At 36.5% G+C, this 26,200-nt stretch overlaps 1 protein-coding gene across 28 annotated transcripts in view; it reads left to right on the top strand.

The window, feature by feature from the left end:
- The window catches only part of SOX6 (SRY-box transcription factor 6), a 595,594-nt gene that overhangs the window by 386,161 nt on the left and 183,233 nt on the right, over positions 1-26,200 (top strand). For all 28 annotated transcript variants that reach the window (XM_074336055.1, XM_074336057.1, XM_074336052.1 and 25 more), the window contains 2 exons: positions 10,508-10,680; positions 13,469-13,537. In XM_074336055.1, the coding sequence (XP_074192156.1) occupies positions 10,508-10,680; positions 13,469-13,537 (242 nt within the window). The remainder of the gene's footprint in view (positions 1-10,507; positions 10,681-13,468; positions 13,538-26,200) is intronic.

The raw sequence follows: 26,200 nt of genomic DNA, 5'->3' as shown, positions 1-26,200 counted from the left end.
CTGTTGTTATAATCAGCCTTCACAAGCAAAGATCTTTTTAAGTATCGCCCTTAAATGCAGCTATTGTAATCATCTTCTTGTTTACCTCTTCAAAAGGTGGTGTCTAGCACCACCGTGGTTATTTTTCAGTACTGCCACATTGATTGTGGGTGGCATTCCCCTATATTAATATATTTTCCCCATCTTGCCTCTGGATCACATATGCAGTTTTTGCCTTCAAGTTAAAAAATTTAATTAAAAATCCTTATTGTATTCATCTGACAATTGTAAAACCATGAACATTTTAAAGTTACATTAGAAAGTGATTTTTATAAACTTCTTTAAACATTCCATTTGTAACCTACAATTATTGTTTAAAGTGATTCTGTTTTAAAACCTTGAATCATGCTTTTCTCTGCCTTTGTAAGAGAATGTCCCAGTATGAAAATAGCACATCCTATTTATGACTGAACTACTTTTTGTTTATAGTTTGGACAAACATACATTGATTTTTAATTTAATTTTTAAAGGAAAAGGCTGGAAATGTTTTATAAATCTCTTGTTCATGTTCTCCTTTATCATGTTCAAAATAATCCTTTGATGGGAAACCCTGGATCATTTCTGGACCCGGTTTTAATTTTCTTTCTTTCTTTGGCATTCCTTAATATTTGTGCCCTGAATATTGTGACTTCAACATGGGAAACATTAGGTAACCTTCACAAAAGTCTTCTGAACATAATGTGCTTCCATTAGACAATAACGGTTGCACCTATTGTACCCAGAAATCATTGTTTAAATGAAAATTGAGAATAGAAAGAATATGCTATTTATCCAGCTGTATTCAACTATGAAAAAACAATTGAAAAAAAAAAAGAAAGAACAATTGAAAAAAAAATAAACCCCTCAATTTTAGAATCAATATGAAATTTCCATTTCCATTTTCCCTCTACAGACTCATAATCTGAGATTGTTATGGGTGGAATCTGTAGTACTGGCCTGTTATCTGGTCAGAAACTCAGTATTGTAATTTGAGAAACTGAACTATCTATGATTATATAAAAATACATACAGTCTCCCTTAGTTGTTCAGTGTTGTTTTAACTTAACCTTGTTAGCCCGCCTTCCCATCAAAGTCTTAGCACTGGCAACAGCCAGGCTGACTGGGCTGTCCTCATGCCTACATACAATACAGAGAAAAAGATGAGCTGGACTGGGCCGTCTAGATGGCTGATCAAGGAATTGGGAGCCGGGATGCCTTTCATGATGCCAGATCTGGAATGGGGGATTCGTAGTGGAGCAAAACAGAGCACTAAAAGCCACAGGACCAGCCAAATCAGTCTGTTGGGGATAGCCAATATTCCAGTATTTGAGAGTCCAGGTCCACACATACTAGGTCTGGTGGAATTAAACATAGGAATCCAGGTGGGGGGTTCTCAACACCAGGATGTAGAATTTGGAGGAAATAGATCAGAGGGAGAGAAAGAGTGAGCATGAGAGTGAGAGATTAAATTAGTAATGAGAATGACTACAAATAACGGTAGGTAATTTGTGACTTAGACTGAAAGGTCAATAGCACTTTGTGCTAGTGGGCTAATCTCTCTTAAAGAACAAAGGGTATCATAGATACTTCCTTAGGTAAATTCTTTCCTTTTTGTAAGGACCTCAGGAAACACTGTGTTGGGAAAAAAACAAACAAACAAACAAATAGATTAGAAGGAGAATTTCAGCTACTTTATCTGCTGGGTGAAGTCGTTTTGAGAAGGTAGATCATTTAGAAGTCCCATTCTCAATTTATCAGAGTGGGTAAGAGGACAGAATCTGTGGCCAAACTGCCTGATTTTGAATCTTAGATACATGGTTTGAATAGGACTTGGGCAAGTTGCTTGACCTCTTTATGCCTCAGTTTCCTCATCTTTAAAATGAGGATAACAATATAACCTACACAGAATTGTGGATGAGTTTATATATATAATGAGTGTATATATATATATAATGTGGATGAGTGTGTATATATATAATGTGTATATATATATAATGTGTATATATGTATAGTGTGTATATATATGAGCCATATATATAAAGCTCTTCCTAACACAAAGCAATTGCTGTGTATGTTTAATCAATTATAATTATTGTACAATGAGGCATGTTGGACTAGGGCAGGGTTTTCCCTATTTACATTATGCATGTTGTGGTACACCCTAGAAATGGACAAGGTATATGGTATGTTTGTACGGGCAGCTGTCCCGAGCCTTAGTTGTATTTGGGAGCTTCCTCAAACTTCGCTGGGCATACTTCCTGGATTTCTCCAGGTAACGTCCTCTTGGCTAGCACCTGTCCATCTCAGTTTGCAGGCACCCCCAAGGCAGCAGCACACTTAATGTGTACAAATATTTGAGTATATTTCTCAGCCTTTCTTGGGTGTGGTAAATATCGTGGCAAATATAGGATCTGGAATGTTTGGGACTGCTGTGGTCTGCGTGAGTTTTGTGTTTGGTTTCAGAACCAGCCCACATGCTGTTTGGGGGAGAGAGGGCTTGGGGGACAAGCATAACAAGATCGTAAATGCCAGGCTGGGTGCTGATTTCCTGGGTAACTCTCGGCATATCGCTTTATGTCAAGGTTGGTTTTTACATCTTTACATAAGATGTCCAAGTTCAGCTTTCTCACCTCTTCAGTTGTCTGATTGGTTGCCTTAGCCAAGCTTCTAAACTTCTGATTTTGTTAAAAAAACTTTCTGAGAAGTTATGAATTTCGAAGGCTTATGTGGCATTAAAATTCTAGGTCCCGTGGAACATTACTCCTAACTTTTAGAAACTCCCTACTATGTGTTCTAAGTCTAAAGTGAAGGAAGACAACTTGCCCTTAGATTCCAGGTATAGTTGGATTAAGAATCAGAAGACCTGAATTCAAATCCCATCGCATGCTCTGACTTGGTCAAGTTTCTTTACTTCTCTGTAGTTCAGTTATTAATATTTATCTGTGAAACTAAAATAACAATGGAACATTTAGGAGGAAGATTAAATAAGATAACACAAAATCTTTTAAGATAATGCCTTGTTAAATAAGGTATATTTTTCTTAATCTTCCTTTTCTGTCTCCTAATTCTAATAGAGCTCCTGGAGAAAGAGCCAATCCTGTAATACCGTGTTTCTCCGAAAATAAGACCTAGCCGGACCATCAGCTCTAATGCGTCTTTTGGAGCAAAAATTAATATAAGATCTGGTCTTATATTATACAAGACCTGGTCTTATTTTAGTATAATATTGGAGCAAGAATTAATATAAGACCCGGTATTATAGTATAGGATAGTATATAAGACCCAGTCTTATTTTATTATAATATTGGAGCACAAATTAATCTAAAACCCAGTCTTATATTACCGGGTCTTGGATTAATTTGTGCTCCAAAAGACTCATTAGAGCTGATTGTCTGTCTAGGTCTTATTTTCGGGGAAACACGGTACTCAGAAATATCGAAACAAATAATTTTTTGTTTTCTCAACGGACCAAAGAATTCCTTATTTCTGAAAAGCCAGAAATTACTATTTTTATCTGTGAATTATGGAGATGTAGCCATTGACCAATTATCATCCATAGAGATCAGTAGTGTAAAGGCAGCCTGTCTTATATTGAAGAAGAGATGTTTCAGGATACCTTCATTTCCGGATCCCAGAAGGATGGGCTAATAAAGCACAACGGGCTGAAGGCCCAGCTGTGAGGTTAGGAGCCTAGATGGCAGAATTCCATGGATTGTTCTTGCTCTTTTGGGATCTGCAACATGAATAGACCTCAGTTGATCCAGGAATTGACTTCCTTTTGCAGCAAGAAAGAGAGGAAGCTGAAGAAGAGGTGAGTGTGCTGGGAATAGACAGGAGAGTTTGATCTGAATACAAGGAGTTCCTGGGTATCCTTGTCTTATTTGTACACAGTAGATTTTAATGACATTTTAAATGAGAATTGTTTACATTTTAAGAAGGAAACTCATAACATTTGGTGAAAATAAAACAAAAAAAAATCCATGAACCATACTTCCTGTGCAGTGGTCCCTAAGTAAATCCTAAAAGCACAATTGCTGCATTTATTAAACTTTTTATTTACTAAGGAATGGACAGTAGCATATGGGAGCAATGACAATAGCTGACTGATGCGAAAACAAAGAAATTCCAGTATTTTGCTGTTTTGAAAAAAGTCATTCAGAATTTAGTCATATTGGTTCAGCTGTTGTAACCAAAGACTGATAAGATAATAGAGGTCTTTGTGGTGGTTTTGTACTGAAATCCTTTATCTTTATGATGCACTGGGGCCCTTTAGAGTGGAAAGCTTTTAAAACTGCTGTTGGATTCAGAACTCAAATTAGCTGCTGGTACACTGGGACAGGGGTTCCTTTCTCAGCCAGTCACCACAAAGTAACTTTTATCAGGGGACCTTCTGATAGATTGTTAGTTTCTTCAGCTTACCCTATTTATTTTTTGTTGACTTTTTGCTGCCCTATTTTGTGACATTTAAAAGAAGGCTATATCAAAAAAGGCCAATGCTCAATGATGGACCGAGCTTGTGAAGTGGAGACATCAGAGCCAATCTGATGTGTGAGGAGGCTGCAGTATGAGACACAGCAGTTTAACCAGGTTACCTGTGGGCAGAAAAGATCAAATGCAGCTTTCTTTTATGACCAGTATTGTATTTTGGCTTTCTTCTCAAACAATGTCCATTAAAAAAAAATTAGAACTGACCAGGGCATTGACTCTTAAGAGCGTTTCTTTTCAACTTAATTTAAAATCTTTCTAGATTGTTGGCTGAATTCCTTGATTACTGCTGCTGTGGAATTACTGTTAAGTACTTTAATCTTTCTAGGATTGATGTGGAAAAGCATATCTTCATCAGAACTGTATTCCAGCTCCACTGCTAACCCTCCCCATTGTTCCAAACACAGATTCTTAGTTAACTGGCTACTTATGATTTCACTGTGAAGTCCTAGTAAGTTTATTATAGTAGTGTGTGACCCAACAAAGGAGAATGGTTAGGTAGAAGTCTTATTTCTAGATAATGCCATTTGTTGATGTTAGTTTTATTTGGCTTAGTAAACATTGTGTTTTAACACTGTTGCCTTTCATTTCATAAAAATGAGATAAAAAGCAAGCAGAGAAATCACAAAATTTCCTTTAGCTATTCCTGTGCCCTCTCTTCTCCCCTCTTCCTTCTCCCACCTTCTCTCCCTTACTCTAAACTCTGTCTCTCTTGCCACTGCTGTGCCTATTTCTGGGTTTTCTCATTAGAAAAAATCAGCTATTACCACATAGTAGTGATCCACTTTCAGAAGACAGCTATGAAAAGAGTAACCTGTTTAAAATTTTTTTTTTGTTGCGAAAGTCCTAGGTGTGGGAATACTGTAAAAGAGGTGAGCAAATCTGTATTTACAAAAGTTCTCTGCAAGGTGAATGCCTTGTCTAGATGTGGAGTCTTTAGTGACTTCCCAACGTCCAGGCTTATTTCCAGCACCGCTGATTGTAATTATAGATATTTCATATGGGCAAAATTAGCGAGCAGATTGTGGCGCTAACTTTTGTGAATTAATGTACAAGAAAGAAGACTTCAAAATAAATTTTAAACTGGATTTTTAATTTTAACTTTTCATTCTATTTCAATAGGGATTTATCCTAATTATCTTACTTTACTTAAAATCTCATCAATTTTGAATTGTCTTGGCTACCGAAACAGGTAGTCTTTTGTAAAGTTAAAAAAATAAAGGTCTATTTTAGCTATTTTTTTCTTTTTAAGTTCTTCAGATTATGACTAAAAAGGGCTAGAGGGCTGATTTTGAAACTGTTATAGTGAAAGATGGTATTTGAAAACTTTTGATGAGGGAAATTGCTGCCATATTCACATTTTGAAAAGTGTTTCCTTATTTATGCACTATTGACTTCCTATTGAGACTCAAAATTTTAAGTACAACTGGTAAAGAATTCAATGGATCAAACTCAGTAAATCTGAAGTCACGGGAATAAAGGCCCCTAAGAAAAAAATGTGTCAATTTTAAAGGTCTTTCCTAACTGAAGACCATTTTGTGATAGAGCCAAAGGTTAATAAAATCAGTAGTGAATGTAGCAATTTTACAGATAAGCTATTCACAACAAGTGTAGTTACTTGAATAAAAAGCTAATTCAGTTCTAAAATGCCACATGCAGTAGCAGTGAATAGCTGCTTTTAGGTGCTTTCTGGAGGAGGATAAAATACAGAATCACGGCACTCTTCTCTTCCAGCGTCCCTGGCTGCCTGTAAATTGCTGTGAATGGGGCTGTGGGCTGACAGGCTCTATTAAGACAAACTGCCTTTCTCATCGGAGAGATAAAATAAATCAGGTGTTTAGTCAAATTAAAATACTTCAGCTGGAGCAGGCCCTGGGGAGCACTGATCCACCTGACTAATCTGAGAGAAACTCAAGACAGATGTGGTTTGGGGATAAAGACGACCCCATGGCAAAAAAAAACACAACAAAAAACAAAAACCTGCTGCACTGTCTTTGGAGTTGGAGAATAGATACAGTTTATAGCGGCAAGTGTCAGGCGCACACTGTGTGTGATATTAGATAAAAGCGGGCATGCTGACTTGTAGAGAAGCTGTATACAGAAGTTGTTTTTTTTTGTTTTGTTTTGTTTTGTTTTTTGTTTTTTTGCTGGTTCCCTTTTTGCAGTTTATGAAACTACCTCTACTTTTGTGTGGGAGAGACACATTTCTGGCAATGCTTTTTAGAGAATTGTTTTAAGATAGTCTGAAGGATGTGAAACAGATGATGTTAGGCAGCTACCGATGACCTCTGCTGGCCTGGGCAGATCCTCAGGATATGGTCACCTTTTTGTTCCAAGTTGATTTCATCAAACCTCAAAACATAATTTATGATGAGATTTTCTACACAGAGTTAAGCAGCCTCCGAAGAGCATTCTGTAAGGTCTTTTGTCTTCCTTAACATAGCCTGACAGTATTTAGGTTGCCCCACTATGTCCCATAAATTGTCTACTTCAACCATTCTGGCAGTAGTAGGTCCTTTGCCATAGCAAAGTTGCATGTTCAATGAAACTTGTATATTTTTTGAGATGAAATAACTTGTGTTTGTAGGTTGGCTGGCCAGTGTGATTCAGACGTGATGTTATTTTTATTACAACAGCATAAACATTTGCTGTTAATTAAAACAAAATCCTGCACCACAGGTTTTAAATACCTGGGTTTAAACCATTATATGTGAACAAATACAATGGGTACAGAACAGAAAAATGACCACACATACACAAATTAGCCTACACATTTAGAGAATGTTAGCTATTGTATGGCGTAAATTGAGTTCGCCTTGATTCGACCCCCAAGGGACTAATGGCCATTTGTATAATTTCCCATTTAGAATTTTAGGTTTTTAATACTACTACATTTCATTCCAACTGCATATGTTATGCCATTCATAGCTATTCAAGATGTATCTGTGCTCCTCAAATTTAAGGAAAAGGTAGCGACAGTTTAAGTTCGTTGAAAAACTTATTTAGATGTCACTGAATTTTTATAATTTAATAATTTGAATATCATCCTGATTTGTAAAAAGATTGAGTTAAATAATGTTATTCTGTAAATTCAGATATACTTTTTTTATGTTTATTAGTATTGGAAGCACCAATACGTTCATAGACCTGTTGGCTTCACCTTGAACGGAAGAGGCTGAGAAGTCACTGATGTGTTATCCTCAGCTTCTTTTGAATGTGTGCAGAGGAGAAAGGAGAATACATTGATGATTGTATAAAAGACATTGTTTAACCTGGGAGAAGAGAAGATGTTCTGGTCTTTATCAGGGATCTAAATACCAGATCCAACTTTTGTATTGGTCCTTGCCCCAAATTTCCTATGAATGCTCATCTTTATTAATAGAGAATTATGGTGCAGTAACTTTCCCAGTTTCCAATAAGTTTTCTCGACTTACCATCTATAACAAGAAAATTACATGTAGATCAGAATGTTATAAAAAATATGTGTAATGAAGTGTGCATGTATCTCATATATCCATTCCCATAGCTTTCCTAACTGTTCTCCACACTGTAGTCAGAATGACCACATCATCCTTGCTTAAAATACTGTAGTGATTTGGGAATAGTCTTAGAATAAATGGGAAGTTCATTAGCATTATCAATAAGGAGCTGAAAGGTGTGGCCTTTTTCTCCCTCTCTAACCCCATCTTGTACTCTACTAACCTTCCTTCACTTTCTGGAACACACTGAAACTCCCCCTCCTCCACCCCAGAGGGCCTTTGCCTAAGTTGTTTTCTCCTTCTGGAAGGCTCCTTGACCACAGCTCTTTGCCTAGTTAACTCTATTCACCTTCCAGTTAATCTGTTACTTTTTCAGCCATACCTTCCCTACACTTGGGCCTTCCAAACTTGGTTAAACATTCCCCTAAATATCTGTCTTGTTCGTAAATGTTCTTTAGTTGTAGTTTACATTTATATGTGTGATTGATTACTTGATTAAGGTATCTCCCCACTTTGGACTACAAATTGCATGAGAGTAGGGAACTCTGCTTTTTCTCGCCATGGTATTGGTATCCTTAGTTCTTGATATAGTACCTGACATATAGGTGCTATTCAGGAAAATGTTTTAAATTAAAAATGAATGAAATGAGTAAATAAATTAACTTCATACTTGTTTTATTTCTTCATATCTTCATATATATTATATATTCATATGTTATATATTCACATATATATTAACCTATACATTAGTTTAATATGAATATAAATGAATATTTACATATATATTTATATATGTATTGACAGCTGGTGTGTATATATATATATATATATATATATATATATATATATACACACACACACACACACACTAGTTGAGTTTGTGGTGCTTTGAAGAAATTTTGTGATCCGCTCCAGGAATCTTCTTTTGTATTTTAATGTTTCTGGATCAAGAAGTTCTTCCTTTTACTATTCTGAAATTCCTATTGCTAAAATAAAGACTTGCTTTGAAAGAAAATCAATTCAAATAGTTAGAAGGACAGCTGGTCACTATCCTTGATACAGTATTTGTTTCTTACCTGTGGAATACATTTTCTAACATCATTTCAGCTATCTGGTTTTTCTTTTAATTTTGATTTTAGGCCATCTCTCAGCTCAGTGAATCCGTAAGGGATATGAGATATTGACAGTTTGTTTGTTTATTTAGGACTTGGGTTGGTATTAAGAATGCCACGGTGGTCCTAAATGTCGTTGCTTCTCTGCTGAGATGAATCTTACCTTGTAAGAATCATGTATTAGCCAGCATTTGCAAAGAGAGCAAGGCTTCCTTTCTCCATGGGGCCACTCAGAAAATATGGCCCCTCCTAATTAAAATATTCTTAGTTTATCTCAGATTAGCCTAGTAGGAATGAAGGTGGTTTCATAAGGAGATTGGATGTCTCTTCTTCCACACACTCACAAATCGGAGATCTTTGTCCCCTTTGACAACTGGTGGCATCTTTCTGAAAAGCGTTCAAATCATAGATCATTTCTTCATAATGAAACCTGTGTGACTCAAATACAGTGGGTTGAAATTCTTATCTTATGCTGCGGTGAAACGCTCTAATTTAGACTCACAAAAGGATTCTGTACCATTTACTTAGGAGAGCTGTCCAATTTGCCCACAAAGACGGCTCAGGCGTTAGTGTATGCCGTAGGTGTTCACTGACATCATACTCATTAAACAGCACATCCTCATGTGTAACCTTTTCAACCTCGAATGGGTGTTTTTCCCTTTGAAGAATGACAAATGACAAAGGGGTGAGGGAGACCCCCAAGCAACATTGTTTCCTTTAAGGATGAACTTGGGAATTTTAGTTTGATCCCCTCACAAGAAAAAAAAAATCAGGTTCAATCCTTTCTTACCTGAGGCAAGGCAGTTCCCCCCCCCCCCTTCTCTCTCTGTAGGACTCTTTACATGGGCAAGACCGTGACCCCTGACTTCTGAGCTTCAGAGGCGATCTTTTCACAATAGAAAAATTTTATGAGGGCAAGGATCAGAAATTTCCTTAAATAACATTTATTAAGCACATACTATGTCTTAGATTCTGTGTTAGTCACTGAGGGTAGAGGTGATTATAGAATATTAATACAACCCATAGTTTCTAATCCTTAGTACTACGTATTATTGGCTTTCTAGCTTGATCAGATAATTGAGGAGGATTGTGATGAGAGAGAATGGGATAGATCTGCTTTTTTTTGTTTTGTTTTGTCTTGTTTTGTTTTGTTTTAAAGAGTGAGAAGGAAGAATGAATGAGAATTTTACTGGCCACAGTACTGTGTCTTGGCAGAGGCAATGACTAACCCTGGTCTTCATTCCATTCCTACTCTGTAGTGTTCCTGCTGTCACAATGACCTCCAGTTATTGTCCCAGACATTTAAGTGTCTTAGGGGGTAGTCCCTTTCTATATCTGCCCCCCTCCCACCCTTTCCTCAATTCATTCAGACTTTTCTCAAACTTGTGAGATATCTTCTTGCTTCCATTTTAGGTACACCTGAGAGCCTGGCAGAAAAAGAACGGCAGCTCTCTACCATGATTACCCAGCTGATCAGTTTACGGGAGCAGCTCCTGGCAGCACATGACGAACAGAAAAAACTGGCAGCCTCACAAATTGAGAAACAACGGCAGCAAATGGACCTTGCTCGCCAACAGCAAGAACAGGTGAGCCCTGCAAAAGGTGCTGAGGTACTGGAGATGTGGAATTTGCCAAGCTCAGCGAGGAATCACATTGATTGGTTTATTTGTCCTAAGTGTTCCTAAAAAAGAAGAAGGAAAGAAAGAGAGAAGCCTTCTGGAAATCCAGGGTCTTCAAGAATACGGAGGGAATATGTAGAGGACAAAGAAAGACATCATAGCAATGGGGCATAACTGAAATAACATTGTTCCAGAACATTTGAATTGGGTTTATTACTCAGGGATGCCTATTCACATAGTCAGCACGTGTGTTCCCAGTGTAGCTTAACCATGAGTAAGTTGCTTCTCTCTGGGACTTACTCTTTTTATTCATAAAAATAGGGTCCTAGTCTAGAAGAACTCCGAGGATCTTTCCACTGGTCCAATGTTTTAGGTGACACATCTTAGGGTGACACATCTCAGTATTCCCAGAATAGCCCTGCATAACTCCTGTTTCCATAGTAAATATCAATACTCCCCTCTTCCACTTGTAAAGTAGTCCTGGTTTGGATGCTACACTATCTGATCATTCTATTTATAGCATAGGTAAAATCATTAAAAACAAATTAGCACATGGCTCCCGTAAGAATTTGACTTCATTGATTTTGAAGTGAGAAAGAAGAAAAAATAGCAAAGTTTAAATGTACATCTTTTTAAAAATAAATCACTTTCCCAAATGTTTTTCCGGTCTCCTAAGAGGGCATTAATCTAACAGTGATCCTATAGAGTAGTCCCTGGTGCTTTAGATGAGACAGACCCAAGTTAATGTGCAGTTTTTAGGAATCTGACATTATTACTGGAATTATCTTTTCAGTTAAATGTATTTTATAGGGGTATATATAAAGCAATATATGCTCTGTTGATTTTAATGAGTTGTGACGTCTGGTATTTTATATGCTTGAATATTTGCCCACATGTAGGAATATGGACTCAGCCTCTAATGGAAAATAACATAAAGGAACACTGTAAAAAATCAGAAGTTAGAATGTCATTTAGCCATCCAGAGATGACACAGTAATTAACTATTGACACTTGTGAATAAGCTAGCACAAATTAATCTTGACACATTTGCAGACGAGTGATATCTTACAGTGAACACTTTGTAATTATATTTCAAAATGAAAATTAAATGACACTTAAAACTAGGTTGTCATGCTCAATGAAGCGAGCATGTAGCTCAACCGATTGGCAAATAAAATTCAGAATTTGAGCCACATGGTGCTTATGTACCATACTTCACTGTGTCAAACCCATACGTCTAGGGCGGGAGATAGTAATTGCACTGTGGTTGTTCGGGATGCATTTCTATGCAGCACTTTATCATTTAGGAGCAACCATCAATATGAGATGCCTACTGGTGTTTCACTGGTTTGCTAAGAGGAAATAAATATTCAGAGGATCCAGCATCTATACCTAGAGCGGCAGAGTGAGTTGTCCATTTCTGATTTGAATGGTGACAAGCAAAGTGGGCCTTTCCAACCTGATTTAATACTGTTTCCATTTGGCCGATGAGGCTTTGGGGAGGAATGGTCCCATTTCTCAAACTGTAACTTATGTTAGGGTCAGCTGTATCATGACTTCCTGTACGAGGCTGTCATCACCAGAAATCTGGAAGCAACATTTGGGAGCAGACTGCTCTTTTGTGTTCTTCTGCTGAATGAAAATGGGATTTGGGTGTTTTCCCCTCTGCTCTAGGCTAAAACATCGAAAAAACTCAGGAAGCGTACAGCTGGGGCTGATCCACACATGTTTCCAGTATTCTAGAATACTGGCTTTTGGGAAAAACCATAACTTTTGCCTATAGGGCACCACTAAACCAAGTCCTTCTAAGTCCTCTTTGGCCACTTTTCTCTCTGGCTTCCTAGGTTGGAGTGAGTGTGTCCTCACTAAGGGGCATCCCCCTGGGCTTCAAGCCATAGTAGCTCAGCTTTTGAGGCAATAAACAGCCCGGTTTCTAACTCATGTTTTATAGTAATCACCATTATCCTAAAGAAGTGGTTTGCTCTCCTGAAGGGCAGATTCAGTCCTCAACAGGGCTTGCATTAAGTGGTTAATATTTCTTTTTAGAGACCAGTTGATGTGTTCAGATGGTGAATTTGATTGTTGGATGGAGCAAGGGAATATAACATTTGTATGTGGATCCTGTCCTCTAAAATGAATGCATTACCGTCAAAAGGATACATATTGAATTTTGTTTTAAAAAATGCTTTGTACGCTGCATGATTGATGTACATTTGTACATCAACAAAAGAGATATTTCTCACTTTTCGCTGTGTGTTTTTGGCAGTCCCTTGATGATATTTGTTAAGTCTTACCAATTCTGAAAGTCTTTACATCAGGAAAGGTTTCATTGAAGTTAACCATATCATAATTAATAGAAAGTTCTTTCCTGTCTTTACTTATGGATTTTACTTTTTATATCCAAATTAAGTGCTTTAGAAAAATGTGGCCAGAGTTTTTCCATCTTTATTCTCCAAGGATCCGATTTCAGAACTCCCCTTCTTTCCAGATGACTGGTGCAGATACAGACGAACTGCTCACAAATGTAATACAAGGGGCAGTTTTCACTTACCGATAAAGAGTTAGGGGCAAGCAGAGATATGGCACCTGTTTGAAAATTTTTCTTTTCTCCAACTTTCTGATTCTGCCTCTCTCATTTTATAGAAACTCTCTAGAAGTGCAGTAAAGCATTCTTGTAATACCAGGAGAGACACCTGAGGTAATGGCAAAGGTGTAAGCATTTCATTTTAACTTAATGAAACTTTATTTCTGATAGATTGCAAGACAACAGCAGCAACTTCTGCAACAGCAGCACAAAATTAATCTCCTGCAGCAACAGATCCAGGTCAGTGTATTTTATTACTCACGTCTGATTATACTTAGATACTTTCCTCCTTGAAAATGGAATTTAAAATGCTGCAAATGCACCCCTCTCTTATAAACAGCACCAATACGGCTGCTGTTCAAGGATGTTGTATACAATTGTATCAGTGGATGTAGGAAATAGCAATTAAATGGTGGCCTAAGCATTCTTTTCTGATGTGATGCATAAGCAGAAAAAAACCTTTTTTTTTTTTTTTTATCTTTCTGCCATTTGCCTAACACAACCTAGTGGAAACCTAATGGTTTCCAAGGTAGCATACACATGCTCTTTGGATTGCCACAAACCAATTTCTGCTTTGTGTTTCACCTTCTAATAGCATTATGGGGAGAAGCTCATGTTTATTTACTTGTCAGGACTGTCTGATTAGGCCAGTTATGGGAAGAATCTTATGACCTGGGAAAAGGTTGGTAATAATTAATTTGTTCAACAGATATTAATTGCAATTCTGTTAGATGCTGAGGGAAATATAAAGATTAACAAATAACTGTCTTCAAGGAGCTTATAGTCTAGCAAGGAAGAATAACTTGTTTCTGAATGATTATAACACAATTTAGAAATTCCCCCTTTTTTTTTTTGTTGTGGCAGGGTGACACAACATAGAGATCATAGTGACAGTGGCCCGGGAAAGAATTTTGATTTCTGTCATTCCTTTAGATACTTGATGGTTAATTCAACTAACAGCTATTTGAGATAGGTAAGGAAGTGGTCTTCATTTTTGAATAGGAACATAGGTGTGTGGCTTCTAGAAAGCCATAGCATAGGGAACTGGTTGTCTGGTGATTAATCCTCAGGAAAACTGATCCCAGAGTTATGTGTTCCCACCACAGCCTCTGTGATTTCTCTTGGCTGCTGTGGGTATTTTCTAACCACTGGGATCTGTGCTTCAGCTAGTTGGGGCAGTATATTCTGAATTATATTATTCCTTTCCTTGAAGTTAATATTACACTTTCCTGTATTTTTAAAAAAAAATCATTCGCGTAAAGTCCTAGCCGACTTGAATCTTCTATCTCATGATGAAAGCCAGTGATTTTAACTGAGATCCTGGCTTCACTTTGTTAATCTAACTTAGTGAGTCAGGGAGTAGGCACTGCGTTTAAAATACCGATTTAGTGCCTAAAGAAGTACCTGTACCTAATTTGGCATTTTGTTCAGCTACATTCACTAGGAGGCTTTAACCAGTGTTTTGTTGTGGTTGTTTTAGAATTAGTTCTGATTCTGTATTCTATACTCAATGCTATATGTTTTAAAATAGAGTCCAAATATAGATGGGATGGAATGTCTGGCATTTTTGACAGTCAGCCTTTACAATTAAATCTTGGAATAATTTCTCATCCTGATATCTCTTTTATAACTCATGCTGAGATCCTTAATTAAGTAACTGTCCAGGTGTTCCCTTGTTCTGCCCTTATTAGAATTTTCAGTGTGTCTCCTACTGCTAAGGTCAAGATTTTTAGCCTGTGGCTTCCTACATTTTTCTCTAGATCCCTCTCTAAGAACTCAGTAGGTGTTAAATAACCTGGTCATTTAGTTCTCTGTGTTTCTCATATTTGTAAAGCAGAAATGGAAGACCTTCCCTGAGATGTTCCCATATCAGTTACTTATTATTAAGGTTTTTACTACCTCTTTATTACTTACTTCTTTATTTATTTTGAATATATTTCACTTCTTAGTTCAATGTTGTTTGAATTAACTGGCTGTCTTAATTGATGTTTGCCTGTGGTACTGAGGATCTCAGATGAGTAGCAAATAAATCAGTTCAGAGTATTTTTATGAAATATTTTTAGTATTTATTGATTACCTATGATTTTATAGTTACAACTTGACTACATGAAATTGATGTCTTTTTCAGGAAACTAGAACTTGATGTTAAAATGTAATTCATCAGAATGTTCAGTTTGAGAAAATAGGAAAATTGTTTTTTTTTCTCTCAAGTTTTCTAATAGAAATTTAATTTCTCTTAACATCCGTAGATATTTCTCATTGTTTAAATTTTTAAAAATGGAAGCTAATCAGCACTTGATCTCAGCAGTGTAAATTATAAAATCATAGAGAGATTCAAAGTGTCAGAGTTACATTCGTTTTAGAAATATGGGATTCTTTGTAACAAGAATTCATATTTTAAAAAATAAGAGGAGCCAATAACCTGTATTTACTTCTGTCCTGAGCTACTGCTTCACTGCAAATCTTGTCAGTATTTATCTTATCAGTATGAGACCATTCAAAGAATTTTTCAAATACTGAAAAACACTCCTTACACAAAACATTCGTCTCTGACACTTAAAAAGCGGGTATCTGATATTCAGACTTTTCGTTTCCTTTTTTGGATGGGAATGGATTAACTATTTTCAAAACTGGCTTTTCACAAGCCATGACATGATCAAATTTAGGAGGGAGAATATTCTTGGGCTAATTTAAATACGTTTTTTTGAACAAAATATGAGATTTAAGAGATGCTTCAAATATTTTTTCTATCGCAAAACAAAGTCTCCTTTTTAAAAAACAACAAAGTAAAATAAGATGATAAATACAAAACCTAGCTTCTCTTCTGAAAGCAAATGAATACTGAGACAATTTGAGTGAATTTGACCTGTTTTCTTTCTTTAAGATCTCGAGTCCTAGAACCTATTAGCTAACATGGTCCCCAAGATGAAGCCATGGCAATTGGCTGTGGCTCATGAGTATCAAGTGATTGCATGCAAGACTGTTATACTTCTAGTTCAGAATGCTGACTTCTGAATTAGCACCATCGCTTTGGAATTTGCAAACTGTAATAGAAAGAAGGGGAAAAGTGTCTAACCTCTTGTAACAACCACACACAAACATATCTAGGCCTGTTGTAGTGGAAATAAATGAAAACCTGAATGGTTTGCACAAATCTAAAGGCAGGATTTTTAATTGGAAATAGGAAAAGGCATGATTAAGATAGTATTGCAATACTGTTTTATAGGCTCATTTTATCTGCTGTTATTTACAACTTCCATATGCAGTTAAAATCTTTTCATTTATATATTTTTTCTTTCTTGAATATAGTTTGTAACATAATCGTGCCTTGGTAAATCCTAAATAATTTTCAAAGAAATGGTTTTAAGGTAATGTAAGCCTTGTTGAAAAAGTAAGATGAGTGATTTTGTAAACTAATGTTTTTGTATTTTTGATGAGTCATTTTTTACCATTAAAAAATCAGGTTAATAACTTTAAATGATTATTAAAATGCTTTAATATTAACAAATCTTTTAGGAGGCTGTTTGCTTAGTGAATTCAAATACCTCTATTTGTGCTTTGGGGAAAATGGTGATTCCTCTAATTTGTTACATATTAAGTAAGTCCCCCGATATGGAGCCCAGAAAAAGTTAGACATTTTTGATATTTCCGGGACAGAAATAGAACAGTTTTTATCAACTTTATGGGAAGCAAAACTAACAGATCATGGAATATGGATCCTTGGTGTTGGGAATGTTGTTCTCATGCTGTAATTCCAACGGCTAGATAACCACCTCAGTAATTTCTCCTCCTCCTTCGACTCATTGCATTATATAGTATCTTAGCCAATATCTTGGAGCATTTTCTTTAGAAGAGTTATAGTAACTAGTAAACAAAATTCACTTCTAATTCATTGGACATATCAAAGAATACTATTTACAGTATTTTAATCAATTATTATGTAAGTCTAGTCCAAGCAAAACAGAAAATATTTCATAAATCCTGATTTCTTGATCCATCCATGTATTTATCTAGCTAACTTCATTTTTTGAATCTAGAGAAGATACTCTTCATGGATACAATACACCAGATTCTTTGGTCTCGATAGCATGTCTATAAGAACACACTTAGCAATGGCATTTTGCTGCTAGAACTGAATCTTTGCAAGAGAATATTGCACATTGAAATAGCTTTGTGAAAAACTTACTTCTCCAGGAATGAATTCAGACCCCAATTTTAGAGTTATTCAAATGGCCTGTATTGTGTGCTATATAGGCACTGTCCTCTTCTCACATTGGTGATCAAACAACAACACAGCAGTCTCTGAAGGATAGACTGGCTGGTTGGGATTGTATTTGAGTATTTGGCTGCCTGGGCCAGTGCCAATGATTTAGGCAACTCATATATCTTCCTTTTTGGGTGTAATTTTGAAGTTTGAAATTCTTAGCTCTTTTTTAATATTTATGGTTAATATACAATATTAATTGCCCTCCCTTCATCATTTAATACATGCATCAAATGGTGAACTCAGTCTGTGGAATGCTTGAAATAAATGTCATTGCTGCTGTTTTGCAGATATCCTTTGTCTGATCTGAAAACTTTGTCTTTTAAATGCTGTAGTTCATGCTGCTTATTTGCAAAAGCAAGAATTTGTCTCTTCACTAGAGTTTCAGTCTGTTCTTAAGGGTATATGAGTATTTTTCATACATAGTGTTTTCTATTTTGGTTATAATATATTCCTGTGTGCTACTGGTATAACTTGTGTGTCTGTGTTTGTCACGTGGCAGAGCACCATTAACTGTGTGTTCTCTTTTCTTCCTGTCTTTCCCCCGTTTCCCCAAAAATAAGACCTAGCCGGACAAGCAGCTCTAATGCGTCTTTTTGCTCCAAAAGACGCATTAGAGCTGCTTGTCCGGCTAGGTCTTATTTTTGGGGAAACAGGGTAACTAGAAGAGATGTTAATGTTAGAAGCAAGGAAGTGATTTTTCTTAAAGCATTAAATAGAATAATTTGAGATGTACTCTCACCTTTTAAGGAGATAAGCCTTACCTTTTGTTTCCTTCAGTCTGATTAACTACAGGCATTTCAGGTATCTGCTGAGCAGAATAAGGACTACCATTTATGTGAGGTAGTTGTCTAAAGATCAGAAATAATTACTTTGTACATTAGCCTTCATGGCCTGCGTGACCTGGTTAATTAATTTTTTGCTAGGATAATAATAATAGATATATATTTGAAGATATGCTTCATCATTAAGTATCTAATTGACCTCTAATTTTAAGAGCTGGACCTTACATTTATTGTCTTTTAGAGAAGGCTGGAGCAGCCAACCGAGAGACTGAGGAAAGTCAGGAGCTTTCCAGTCTTACATAGTCCTTCTGTCTTGTGTTGTATCTCTTTGTTAATTGTATTTAGCATTGATAAACAAAAAGCAATTACAGTGCTCCTGTTTTGGCTCTAGCAAATAGTTCTTTTTTATGTTATTGATCAGGTAAAGGATCTCCTTCCAACAGCCTCTGAAAGGACCAAATAAACCCATTGGAAGTAATTTGATATGTCTATTGGCACTGTATATGTATCTGATACTGTCTTGCAAGGAAAAGAGGGTTATAAACATAGTTTAGAAGTTGAAGATTAGCCCCCAGCTTCAGCAAGCCCTTAGAATATTTTGTAATTCTATCTTCAATCATGAATTAGCCAGGAAATACAGACCCTCTCTCCTCTATTTTTCTGCTGTATGCTGTTTTTAATTGCCCACAGGCAGGCTGTTGTGATCTTCTTTGGAAGTTTTAAACCAAGATAAAAATGCAAATCTAATTATTTCTTTTATGTAATCTAATTAACTTTTTAAGTAATGATAGCTGATGCTCCATTGCATGCTTCAAACATTTTACTAGTGAAATTTCTGAATTGTAAAGAATAGGTAAAGTGGTTATCATTCATGAATAGCAAGGGCCTTCACAGCTAAAAATCTAAATTATTATTGTGGATCAGAAACTTTGCATGCTCGACTGTTAAAGCTGGAGTGGATCTAGAAGCAAGAAGTGATACCTGACCAGATCCTTGGAGCTATTAGGTTGGTGCAAAAGGAACTGTGGTTTTTGCAATTATTTTTAACAGTATCCGACCACAGTTCCTTTTGCACCAACCTAATAGTGTACGGAATTATTCATCAGCTGGCTACCTGTTTTCCAAAGATGGCCTTAGGGCAAAGTTCTCACTCAGCAGACCAGAGCCTGTTGGTGAATCTCAGCGCTTTTCAGGCACGAGCCTTCAGCTTCCCCAGTTTCCTTTAGCTGACCCTCTCTTCTCTTTCTAAGATACTTGTGCTTATCTCTCCGGTTCCACTGCCCAGCTCTCTCTCAAACTAGCGATACTGAACACTCAGGGACACCAAAGTCTCTGCTGCTTTCTGGGATTAATGAAAGAGGGAGAGTGCCTTACCTCTTCAGAGGCAGGAGGGTACGGAGCAGAGTGACAGATGATCCAGGTGGTGCCAGTGTGTGACATTATATAACCTTGAATCACTCCCCCAGGGAAAAGGCGGCTCTTTTCAATGTTTTTCTTGATCTCTCTGATTACACTGAGGTCTCAGTTTAGTGTTAGTCTTTAATCCCTTTCTAGGATATGCAATCTCTTTTTGTAGGCGAGAGAGAGAGACATCATCTTGGTCTTAGAGACTTTGGAGGCAATAGTGATGAACTCAAATTTAAATAAAGTAACTTATTTTCATGGTTACCTGATTATCTTCTGTTTATTACAAGTGATTTCAGTTTTCTATTTGAGCCAGTGATATAAAGTTTCCTTCTGAAATAAATGTAATGAAGAAAAAAAAAAGTCCAATTTAAAAACAACCTTATGTAAATAATAATTGGGTACTTGGATAAGGCAAAAATTATTAAGGTAGTTCTTTAATGATGGAATTTTGGCAAACCCTTGAAAGAGCACTACCCTAAGTAGTATTGAATATTCCACCTTCACTCTGCATCCGCTTTCACAGAACGTTAAGCTTAGAAATATCACCAAGAGGTCCTCATGATTCTCATTTATTGATGGGTGGGTTGGGGTGGGGTGGTGATAGCTATTCCTGTTGGACAGCAATATAGTGAGTTTATCATTAAGCTAGACTTAAAAATCACCGAGATTATATTTTTTCTACTTTCTTTGGAATTAAAATACCCTTTCTTTTTATGAAGTAAAGGTGATAATAAATGGTATGTGCTTTGTTTCTTTTGTTTTCCAGTAGTTTTAGTTGGTAAAATAAAAAATCTTTCCAAATCTATAAGTCCACACTTTTGTTTTTCTTTGAAATTTCTTTGGAGCTCTTTCTCTGGTCTAAAAAAAAACCTTTACACTGGGAAGCTGAGGCACAGACCACAGACTTGTCCAAGCTTAAAAAGCTATGTAGTGTCAGAGCCATGAGTGAAACTCAACTTTCTTGACTCCTAGTCTAGTTCTATTTCCAACATTTCAGGTTGTATCTCAGTTTGCCCTTTTTGTGACTGAATAACTCTTAGTGCACTTTAGTTTCTGAGTTTGTAAAATGTGGATAATAGTACCTAACATCTAAAATCTCATTACATTCTCTTTATCCTTAAATGGAAAAAAATGGAAGATTTGTTATTAGAATCAGTTTATATCCCAGAACTCCTACAAACTGTGGGTACATACCCACAAGGAAAGAGATAAAAAGAACATAATTGGAATCTTTTTGTAGTGTAGTGTGAAATGGATTCATGGCTGAGTGACTCTTTTGGTATTTACATATACACTCCTTAGATATTACTTTCTGGGGGCTTTAAAGTGATACATCTCTATATTGGGGGTCAGTCACTTTTCATGTTAACACCTTCTTTTTTTTTTGCATCCACCTTCTCCAGCTGACAGCAGTGGCAGCATTTGATGCCAGTGGTTCTCAACCTTGGCTGTACCGTGTAATCACTGGGAAGCCTTTTAAAAATACTGATGCCCTGGTCCCATCCCAGAGATTCTGATTGAATTAGTCTGGGTAGAGTCCCAGATGGTGACTGTTAAAATTTCTCTAGTAGATGATTCTAGAGGTTAATCAGGATTGAGATATAGTGCTTCATACAGTGTAGTGCAGATTAAATGATTACATGTACTCTTAAGTTGCTTGGCCTATCTATCTACCTACCTACCTGCCCACCTACCTACCTATAGACAGAGTGAGGTTTGGGTATAACTTACCCAAATAATTCTTAAGCAGTTGACATATACTTTTGACTTTGGTCACAGCTATTTTACTTAATAGCTAGAAAGTATATAACAGATCATGGTTCAAACAATTTTAATAAATTTAGCTAGTTCTAATGACTTGATTTTTATTTATATGTTGGTACACTGGCAAGACAGGAATGTGTTGCTATCAGATTTGTACCTTTGAGACAGGTATTTAAAATAAAAATGAACATAGTTTTTCATAATAAGACAAAAACTTTTAGAAAATAAATTCTCAGATGCTATTTGACTTCTTCTATCTAAACAGAAAGAATTTTGACCCAGGAACTCAACCTGTTTTTTTAAATGTGCTTTAAGAAAAAGTATCTATGCAATTGACTACATCTTGACATATATGAGGACTGTATGAATGTGAATGCACTTTTAAGCTACATTTGTACGTGTAATAGAAGGTGTAGGGGATAAGATACATTGTTTCAGAGTGCACGTAATGTAAAACTTTTGTAGAACCAGCAGGAGTATTGGATACTATTAAATTAAGATTTAAATTCCCCTACTTATTAGCTCTGTGATTGTTTTGCTACTTACCAGCTGAGAGAAGTTACTTAATATCTCTAAGCTTGAATTTCCTATCCCTTAATAGTTTATTAGCGATCATCCTATAAAGCCCCTACGACGTGCTAAATGCATAATATCTATCAATCATTATTCTTGTATACTACGTATAGGAAAAATTCCAGAATCCCTTACAGAGAAACATACATGTACGTATTTTATATCTGCGTGTATCAGCATGTTTGTATCTCTATACGCAGGCATAATTAGAACCCACACGTAAGTGATGCAAATATAGAATAATCAATGTGGATGGATGCATTTTAATCAATTGTTATCATCATGATAATCTAGAGGAAAAGAAAGAGCAACAGTTTTCTCTGGCTGTCAAAGGAGAAGTATTTCACTTGCCACCGAGAGGAGAATAAGGTTTATCAGGCACTCAGAAATGGTTGACCAAGAATTAGACAGAGCTGCCTGGAGATTGTCGAAAAGGGAGCATGGCCTTTTATTCTGGAAGTTAGGGTCAACTTCTCACCTTTCACTCTAAAATGAGCTTTTCTATTAGATCAGTAGTGCTTGTGAAGTTAGAGGGATAGTAAATGAACCTTTCCAATTTATTTTATAGCCTTTTTAAAAAGTATACAGATGAAGTTATGTGATGTAGCACCACAAAATGCAAAAGTCCTTCTTGTTTAAAATAAAGTTGTTCATATAAATCTTATGTACGCCATCTCCTGTAAGTCAAGCATTTGCCCAGCTTTTGTGAATTATGTCTATACTTAGAATTTAAGAAGTTAAACAGTATGCATACCAGACTTGAGAGATGGGAAATAAAAATTGATATACTGTGTGACACTTGATATAGCACAGGGAAATATTTTTTAAATTCTGAAGGGATGTACTGACATAACCATTTTTAATTCACATAAGGTAACTCCCCCTCAAAGTTATTAATGTTGAGAGTCAGATATTTTTACTTGTTCAAAATAAAAGAAAATAAATGATGCAAAAGGTGCAATGCCTCACTGGTGAGACGCTAAATTCATTTGATTCACCACCCAATCCATTAAGAAAATGTTAAAGTTGTAACATTAAACAACGAAAGTTAAGGAACTCACAGGTCAGAATAAAGGGTCAAGTCCATCCTCAGTGAGGTCATAGTCGTGATGTCTGTTAAACATATACTTCGGTGGAAGATTTTTCTCTTAACATGTCTACAAATGAATTTTCCACAATGGCTGGGATTAGTGCAAAAGGAAAGGGCTGAACTTGTTGACAACGTGCACAAACTATTCTAAAGAACTGCAATAGGCAAGGCTTATCTTGTACTGCACTGGCATCGCTCATTTCCCAGCTGCACAAGTGTTGGCTCCTCCTTATATATTTCTTAATTGTATTATTCATAGGAAAATGGGGGGGGGATTAAGAAAATTGATTTTAGTTTCAATTGATTGTCTAATAACTTTTGTTCCCTTTTAAAAGTTATGATTATGTCAGAAACCAATTACCCAAGTGGAAAATCATTCCTTTTGTACTGTTATTCGATAAAAGATGAAGTGAGTCCTAGTTTGGTGTTTTTTAAGCTGGATGTGGCAGAAGTCATTTATTCATGTACAGAGGATTAGTTAAATATAGGACACTCAATTGATATAATTGAATGGTGTCTGAGGAGGCAGTCAGGCACCTGACACTTCAAGGAGAGGAAGGATCTCCAACTGTTGGTTCAGGCATTTGTTTGTCCTAAGGACCGTTCTGCATTCTGTGGCTGTCAGCCCCTCCTTCCTCCTGATTGGCATTTCACTGAGAACCATGGATATCATGATACCGTGTTTCCTGAAAATCAGACTGGGTCTTATATTAATTTTTGCTCCAAAAGATGCCTTGGGGCGTATTTTCAGGGGATGTCTTATTTTTTAATCTACAACAATCTACATTTATTCAAATACAGTCATGTCATCCTCTTCTGGAACATCGTCATAACGTACTAGATGCATCCATCTGGCTGACGATCTTAACTGGGGCTTATTTTCGGGGTACGTCTTATATTCGGGGAACCACGATAGCTCACAGATAATCACTTTAGTAGCTGGAGGCTGTGGTTTGAAAGAATCGACATGGATATAATGGTAGAAGAATGAACTTAATAGAAGATAATGGAGAAGAAGAAAGTGCTCATGGGTAGGAAGCTATCACCTTGCTTAGTGGTGAGTAATGGAGGTTTGAGAAGAGGAAAAACTTGTTCCAAGTTTTCTTCTCTACCATACTCTCTGTAATTCTTGTGCTGCTTTGTGCAGACTCAAGTTTCTAGATTTTACATTGGAAGGCTAAGTGGAGTAGAGACACCATTAGAAGACCTGATATTCTTTGTGGAAAAGCCCAGAGAAGCAGGCAAAAATGAGATAGAGGTATTCATTATTGGGTTTAGCTAGAGTTTAGTCTTAGAAGATCAGCAGACCCGGTCAGATCCACAATTGATGGAGCAAATGTAGTGGAGACCTTCTAGCTCTTGGTTGGAATATCTGTAATGCAAAGGTGGAAACTGGGGCAAAGAAAAATGAAATTGAGCTCTTGAAGTTAGCCTCCACACAACAGCTGTTTTTCTGTTAAGATTGTCAGATTTTGTTCTATTTTGGATGGTCGGATACATTGGTCTCTGCCTGGGCCCTCTCATGGGCTCCGTTTTAGGGTGGGAGTACATCCTTGGGTTTCCTAGAGCTCCCTTGTGGGAGGCAAGTTCAGATCGTTGGCAGGCCAGTAGAAGAGGTAATCGGAACTCTGTTTATGGCCCTGGCCTCCATATCAACAAAGTGTTTTCTCTCAACAAGACTGGGCCCTGACTGTAAAGACCTAGATTTTTGTATACTGTCTACCTCAGCTGGTTAAGAGTACAATGTTAAAGGCAAATGTCTTTGTGCAGTAGAATTATAGTTAAACTATTGTTTCTTGTTTTAGTTTAGTTTTAAAATATTTTTCTAATACATATTGCTTTAGCATAAGAAAAAAACTAGTTAAGAAATGTTAAAGTATATTGAAAGAATCTTGTTTTTCAATATTAGAAAAATTATTACGTTCATTATGGTATATTCATGTGATGGGCTGTTATTGGCTGTTAAAAATTATATTAATGATTTGTGATAATGCCTACTGTATAATATTCAGAGGGAAACAGCCCTAGAATACAATAATGTGAACATAGTATAATCTCAACTACATAAAAATAGACATTTACAAAAAGACTGGAAGAGACTGTATAGTTTTTATTATAATAATAATTATTATTATTATTATTATTTTACTTTAAAAAATGCAGGTAACAAAAAAAGGAGCAGACATCTATCCCTTTATCTTGTGCTCACCACTGGTAATTGTAATCTTGCAACTTGACTGTCATATCTGATTTCTAGTTGCTTAAGTAGAGCTTCTAATTAATCAAAAACAACAAGGTCTCCAGGTAGCTGGAAAAAACATGCGGGGATAGATCTTTCCAGTGCTTTCAGGCTATTTTCCCGATAACTTGCTCCATCTCTTACTCACTTTCCTAACCAACTTTGTCTAGGACACTGAATTAATTCCATAGACTTGTATGTTCACTTTGGCTCAGAGAGGCCACATTTTTAAGACCAGGAAAAGAGAAGACATAGAGATGATTGCTGATCTACTCTCAGCAGCATTTGTTGTCCCTTCCGTTGAAGGTACCCAGTCCCAGCTGGGAGATGAAACAGTATGAGAGAAGTGTAGAGTGGTAGAAAGAAGTCTAGACTTGGATCCAGGATGTCTGTGTCTTGTATTTGTCCTGCTAGTAATTATACATGATACCAGGGAAATTATTCTTCCGCACTAATTCTCATTTTCCATATATATTGAGAACACGGATCATTATATAAAATTATTGCTGAAATTCCTTGTGACTCTGACCTCCTGTGATTCTAGTTAATGGGAATTAACTCTGGTCCTTAGAAAATGGAGAGCCGTAGGTAGTCTTGCCTACAAAGCTTTCAGGCAAGTGTCGTGTTTGGCCACAGCACAAGCCATGTCCACTTAGCAGTGTTTGCATTTTAAACCATTGAAAGGTTTTGAATTATGAGTTCAAATCCATGTGTTCTTTGTGGGGTATTGTGATGGCTTGTAATGCCTGCCACATGAAATGATAGCTATGGGGGATTTTTA

Source organism: Rhinolophus sinicus, linkage group LG06 (assembly GCF_036562045.2).
Source record: "Rhinolophus sinicus isolate RSC01 linkage group LG06, ASM3656204v1, whole genome shotgun sequence".
In the NCBI taxonomy this organism is placed as follows: Eukaryota; Metazoa; Chordata; class Mammalia; order Chiroptera; family Rhinolophidae; genus Rhinolophus; species Rhinolophus sinicus.
This window is presented reverse-complemented; position numbering and strand designations above follow the sequence as displayed.